The 7,225-nt window shown below is 34.7% G+C and overlaps 1 protein-coding gene across 1 annotated transcript in view; it reads right to left on the reverse strand.

Moving 5' to 3' along the window:
• Positions 1-7,192, reverse strand: part of LOC100374470 (alanine--tRNA ligase, cytoplasmic-like) — a 49,047-nt gene extending 41,855 nt beyond the window's left edge. Inside the window, exons 1-5 of the mRNA XM_085500155.1 lie at positions 7,121-7,192; positions 5,265-5,420; positions 4,344-4,532; positions 3,915-4,060; positions 1,127-1,318 (exon numbers count right to left, since the gene is read on the reverse strand). Of these exons, the coding sequence (XP_085356281.1) occupies positions 1,127-1,318; positions 3,915-4,060; positions 4,344-4,532; positions 5,265-5,411 (674 nt within the window). The 5' untranslated portion in view covers positions 5,412-5,420; positions 7,121-7,192. The remainder of the gene's footprint in view (positions 1-1,126; positions 1,319-3,914; positions 4,061-4,343; positions 4,533-5,264; positions 5,421-7,120) is intronic.
• Between the last annotated feature and the right edge of the window lie 33 nt (positions 7,193-7,225).

The raw sequence follows: 7,225 nt of genomic DNA on the forward strand, positions 1-7,225 counted from the left end.
TTTTTTTTTGAGAACAGGCGAAAACTAATGCGCGCGTGGATGTCATCCATAAAATTAAATCGGTGTAGCCTTAGAGCAATTTTAATATAAGGAATATATTGTTGACCATTGAGACATATGAGCACAAGGAGTGCACTGACAAAGTTATATTAAATCAGAGGTACATTACTTGGGGTTTGCAACTATGGTGACATGATACCAAGATCCCGTTTCAATCTCGCATAAGCGTTACAACTCAGAAAAAATCGAATACGCATGCCCGAGGTAACTAGGATACTGGGATGTCCAGGTGGATCAAAATAACTGCTCACGATATGACGGATTACGATAACTATATTTTCTGTACATTTTCAATGTATTACATTTTTTCACCATGAATGTGGTAATACATGTTTTATTGTTTTATTACAAACCGCCTATGTCATGTCAGAAGGTCGTAGCACCAGTCTCGCTATCTACGAGATGAGACTTGAATGGGATCTTGACATGATGTCACCATACAGTACTATGCACGTTGCAAACCCCAGGTAATGTACCTCTTATTAAATATAATATTAAAGTGTTGAGGTTGTGTAGCGCGTGTTCGAATTTCTTGTAAACAAACAATTTATTTGTACTGTGTACATCGATATGAGTCCCATATTGTACTGAACGCAGTGCGACAACCACTGCTTTTTAAAAATTTATTAAAAAAAAAATTGAGATGTTCTATATTATTGTGCAGTTGTTCTTACAGTAAGTGGTAAAAGTAAAAACCTTGAAAAAGACAGACTTAGAATACTCATATTTTGAAACAAACAAATTCTTGGTTTAAAAAAAAAAACATTACATTTTGGGAAAATTAAAGAAAAATTATAATTTCAACGAAAATGTGAAAAATGTGAAAAAACTAACTGTCCATGAGACAATATTTCCACAAATGTATAGAAAAAAAATATTAATTGAATTGAAAATTATAAATGTATTTATCCAAATAACAGTGCAATATTTTGTATAATTTTACAAACTTTTCAGAATTTATGTAAAAAAATATACAGGTTTATTTTTTGACAAAAGTTGACAAAAGATGACTTTAGCATAAATATAGCAATGGACAATAGAACTTTTTCTTTAATACACCACATACCTGTTGAATTGCATAAAAACAAGATTCCAGAGTTCTAAGACATTCGGATCATCCATATTAACTAGATGTGTAGCATCGCGTCCACCTATCCGATCAAAGTGTATCTCCGAACAAGGGCCGCATGGACCAACGTCACCCATCTCCCAAAAATTATCCCTCATGCTAAAAGGAAGAACTCTTTCAGGAGGTAATCTGGACGAGAAATCAAAATTAGGATTACATAATGAGATTTTCATGTATTCTCGGTGGCAGACATCCAAGCATTTGCATCGCCAGGGCAACCATCACAGTGGAAGCAAAGGCTGAAAACTCAGAAAACTGTACTTTGGGATGGTTGTTGAGACTCTCCTGAACAGTGTAACAAGATTACCCCTACATGTGCTTGGTTGCTCAGGATTACTTCAAAGTTGAGTTTGTGCTGTTTCCTTGACTTTAGCTGTTTTCACCGGCTCATCAATCGGCGTTCCACAGCAGCTTGCACGCAAGCCCTCAAGAATATTTATAAAAAAAGAATAAACAGGTGACTAATAGTTGTGACATAAAGCGTCAAATGAAATATTTTTATGCCAACTATTTGGTATGCAATTTCAATAAAACTTTTTGTACAATGTAATGTTCACATTTATGGGTAATATTTTTCAAAGCTGAATGCTGTGCGTGTTGCTTATAACAATGATTTTGACGTTATATTTTATGTCAGTCAGTATTTCTGAAACTAAAATTGTAAATGGTGTTCCTAAATTATTAAGTGTTCTACATTGATTTTTACACAAGATTGACTTCTAGTGAGAATGGTTTAATTGTAGAAGCAACTACTAGAAAAAGGTCTTTACTGATATTTTTACAAAACCCTGTTTTTAATTTCTGTTTTGTTTTTGGGCTCTTTACTAACTTTTATTTTTTGTTATGAGCTGGTTCTTGAAATAAAAACTACCGTTAAAAGCCTATTATAAACCGCATACCGAATAGTAACCGCACCCCCGATTTCGGCTTCAGTGTTAAAGAGTTCTCAACAAAAATTGAAAACATGAAAAGTACCTATTACTAACCGCACCCCCAATTCAACAAGACCGTGACCGACTTTGTTTCAACTAGCTGGTACGTTGTTCCTAATCCTATTCAGTTGTTTCGACAACGTGCCTAAAAATATTCACACCTCTTTATTGTTAAGTAGTGTTAGGATGTCAAACATGCAGTGAAACTGCTTTTGTCTTGTGACAACTTTTGTCAATACTCCTTATGAATACGTCCGTGTGTCGCAAGTTTTCGACAATGAGCTGTTCTCACTGAAAAACTGTTAAATTCTTTTTCGATACTCAGTTCATCTTTCGAAAACAACTAATTTCTTGATTTAAAAAAAAGGTTGTGTCGTTTTCCCATGGAAATCAAAGCCAAAAGATCGCACTACATTATCGGTAAATCGCTTCCGGGTTTCGTTCACCATGAAGTCGGTGACCTGTCATTAACATATTTAAATGAACTAAGGTAATTTGAACACTTGAGCACCATCCAGCATTTTGATTGGTTAATCAGCGACTTGACCTACCCAGTCAAGTAATGTCTTGTGTGCATTCAAACTACATGGCGGATGTCGCATCGATCATATAAATGTGACCAAAATAATTCGCTTACGGTGAAACTACAGTAAGTTGAATTTTACTTGCATTTGATAACAATTCAACGAATTTATTTTTCGTGCGTTGTTATAATCACTACTGAGTAATAATCAACAATTTCAACAGTTAGAAAACAAGTAAGTTATTGACTTGTGAGCCGAAGCATGGCCGGATTGCGTTACTGTATCCACGGTACCGTACTTTTTTAGGGCCGTACCATGATCATTTTCTACTAAGCAATGCATTAATGTTTGTTTTTATTTGAAACTCCTGTCAGAATATACTTTCTGTTACGAAAAAAAAAAAATGCATATTACATTAAATATACCGAGTATTTTTTTTTCATGTGAACAGTTTTTTTGTGACGTGACACTTATCACTCTTCCCTGACATCTAAATTGGAGTTAGCTTATATTCAAAAGATTGTACGGTGTATTGTTTGTTTTGTGCAAGTGACCACGCCCATTTAGTGATTGTAATATGTACCTAATATAAACCGCACCCTGAACTTGAGCTGTTGATCCCAATTTTTTATTTGATACATTGTAATATAAACCGCGGTTTATAATAGGATTTTAACGGTACTATTATAATAGAACATAGCAGCTTTTATAACAGCGCCCTCATTGTTGAGTTGAATTAAATCTGATCTCACAGTAGCGAAATAAACATACGCATATAACAACAGCACTAATAACATCTACCATATTTGCTCTATTAGAAGCTTATCTTTTGATAAAAGCACATATAAACAAAACAAAAAACATTTGCTGAATAATGAATAATTGAAATATTCCTTATTTTTGAAAGAGAAGCACCTTTAAGTATCAAAATAAGCACACCACACATATACTAATAGAGCAATAACAGTAACCGTTTTTCGACTTTCATATTTTTAAAGTAATAAAAATGGTTACAAAAGATAAGAACTGATAAATCTACGAAAAATCTGATCGGCAATAAATACCCGCGATAGAAGTACAGAATCCTTGATTTTTTGAAACATCCCTGTGTTTTACCAACCCATAGTAAACTACGACCTTTAAAACACACTGTGAACTACAGGATCACTTGTCATTGATAAGAATTTGGTTCAATTGCATTCAAGAGTACAAAATTATGACTAACTTTATGTTTTATAAAATTAAATTGGTTTACGGTATTCAACTTACCCAATATCAATCCATATTTGTTTGCATTCCTCATCCGGACCTAATCCCATTTTTTCATCGCCACCAAAATATGTCACATACAGTCTCTCCTTTGGAAGCTTCCAGACGTCTGTTAACAACTCCCACGCCATTTCACAGACTTCTTTCTATACAAAAACACATTCAGGGATTTTAAATTATAATAATACTTGCATATGTGGAATCAAATTTCCAGTAGATTTAAAGATGGTCTTTATATTACTGTACAAGTATGGTATGGGCAGCAACATACACACGTAGATATCCAATGTGTTTATTCATTTACGCTAAATTTCATCGCACTCACAGCGAACACCACTCTTTAATGAATTCTAGCACTGTATTCTATAAGTTGTTGCCATGGTGATAGTGGCAGATATGATATCTGTATATAATTTAACAATTACTTACTTTGAAGTAGTCTCCAAACGACCAATTACCCAGCATTTCAAAGAACGTGTGATGATAGACATCCTTACCGACATCATCCAAGTCGTTGTGTTTTCCACCGGCACGGATACATTTCTGACTGTTGGCCACACGCACCCATTTGGCCATATCACTGTTGGGGTCCACTACCCCTTGGAAGATTGGTTTGAACTGTAATCAAGAAAAAAAAGAATATTACCGTGCAAGGAATGTAGCTGTGTTATGAAATGTACTAGGTGGATGAAATCAGTCAAGACATGAAATGGCTTAGTCTGATACAGGCTCTGGAGATTCATCTATGTAAGCGTAGACCTAAGGTCTATGATGTAAGTAAGTAATTTGAAAGAAATCCACCCAAGTATGCATTAGATACAGTTCTTCTACATCAGCCAGAATATGGACAGAAGATGTTCAGTGCAAAATATATAACAAATTTTTGAACATCGCAAATTAAAAAAATAATTTACTGTCATCGCCATATTATCCTGAACACCAAAACAACAACATTGCCAGCTAAGTTGCTGACTGGTTTCTTATGCACGTCTTAAAATCATTACATGATTGGAACTGGTTAGTTCCAACCACTTTTACAAGAGTACGCTGTTTGTCGAAATGCATTCATTTACAGGCTTTATGCCACGCATAAGACACACCAGCGCCTGTGCTCTGACATTTCGTACTGTGTCAGTACATACATTTTATTTTGATAACTTTGTTCTAACGATCTCCAGACGTGCATAGCAAACCAGTTGCTGTTGTTATTTTGCTGTTCAGGACAATATGACGATGACAGTAATACCAGTAACCAGTTTTTTAAAAAAAATACATTGAGTGCACAAATTATTAGAGACCGAAAACTAATAAAGTTTTTCATTTCACAATGTTGTTCAGACAATGACTTACCTGATTCATGCCAGCATTGGTAAATAATAGTGTAGGATCGTCTAATGGGACAACAGAGTTAGACGGAACAAATTCATGCTCTAAACCTTTTTTATTCCTAAAGAAGTCAATGAATCCTTGACGAATACCCTTCCCAGTGAGATCCATCTTTAAAACCTGAAAAGAAATATAACTAGATTATTTGATTTATCAAAAAAGTACTTATTGGTAATATTCTCCCAACACGGAATTTAAAGCTTATCGGTATTAAGTCATACTAGATTGGTCCCATATACAACATATGTAAAATACAGTCTAATTATAAAACTGTATAACTGAATAGAGAGTCAAATAATTATACCAGGGTAGATGATCTGGTATGCCCAATTCAATTAACAGTCTGGTCAGTAACTGATCTAAAGTTTTTGAAACACAGTTTGTAATTTTTCTACGCTGAATCTTGTTTTGAATTTTCTATACAGTTTTAATTTGTTATCCTTGTATTAAAGACAACTTTGAGTGTTTTTTTGACGATGTTTGAAGGGCGTTTATAGTCATCAAGTCGAGCATGTGTAACATTTGTGTATTCCCACAATCTAATGCGTTCTTCCGATGGAAATCGCGAGTATGTGTTTTGACCTTGCCGTGACTTGCACTACCGTCGATGACTCCTTCGATACCTTTCAATCACCAAAGAAATTAGTTAGTTACTTAGTAATGTCTCAGTGTGTGCTTGCCATCTTTGTTCTTATGAGATCCATACCTTGCACATGTGTGGTGTGACGACCACTGTGCCTTAAATAACTTTTTTTATAATACTTACTTATATTGAAAAAAACGATATGGTATGATTAATAATAAGAAAAATAAAACATTGTTTCGCAGTAAAAATAGCAGTATACTTTTGATTAGAATAGGAAAATGCTGCTGCACATGCCTTTCAAATTCATGTTAGATGCACATAGTGTTTTCCAACATGTCGTCAAACATATACCGATATGTTTACTGCCGAAACAACATTTTTTTACTTTAATATAAATCGTACTACTGTAAAATACTTTATTTTAGCTTGAATTAATTTTCGCTGAAAAGACTTTTTGGGTGTTTTGTATGAAATTTATTTTTACTGATTTTGGAAAAGTTGAATGTAAAATATAGGAAAACAGGTATATTCCCTGAATTTTATTTTCACTGAATCATTCCTTCAGCGAAAATCAATTACGAACGAAAATTTTACAGTATATTGTTGAAGATGAAATATCGCACATAATTATGTTGCTATGAGTCCCATATCAAATAAGACAACTTATTAAACCCATAGCCCTTTAAGAATTCTGAAAAATAGTAAAATATATTCACATTCATTGCCTCTTAAAATATTGTTTTAATAAGTTGTGGTTTTGCCACTGACAGGGTTATAGGCAGTGACTGAGTTTGCTGATGTATGAACAATACGGCGACGTGTAGTAAATGGGTATTGATTATACACGCACCAGCTGACCATGGCCGTTACGTAATACCTTAACTGCTAACATAAGAACCTGCAGGGACCCACAAAACCACAGCTCAGTAACTTTATATATCCACAACTTTAAGCCTACCTTAACGCAATTCGCATACGTTTTAGTGCGAAACCTGGGTGTTCCCTCTACTACGTGAGATTCCTATTACAATACACGTTCTGAGTATGTTTAAATACTAGCCGAATGATGCAACCCATTGAAAAATTATAAAACGATTATACACACCTTGAACTAAATCGAGACGATCGGGGTAGTGGATTGTGCACTCAGAACCTGATTAGCTAGTCGGGAGAGACTGGATTCTATTTTTAGAGTAGGCGGGGTTGCCTCTAAATGATGAAATATGTCACTTACCGGTGAAATAACACAACACACGTGAGAATCTGACAGCAAAATGGCCCCTGTCGCGAAATCGCGAAGTCTCGTCTCGCAGTGTATGAGACTTCAAAAAGTTTCGTC

Source organism: Saccoglossus kowalevskii, chromosome 6 (assembly GCF_978046115.1).
Source record: "Saccoglossus kowalevskii chromosome 6, keSacKowa6.1, whole genome shotgun sequence".
NCBI lineage: Eukaryota > Metazoa > Hemichordata > Enteropneusta > Harrimaniidae > Saccoglossus > Saccoglossus kowalevskii.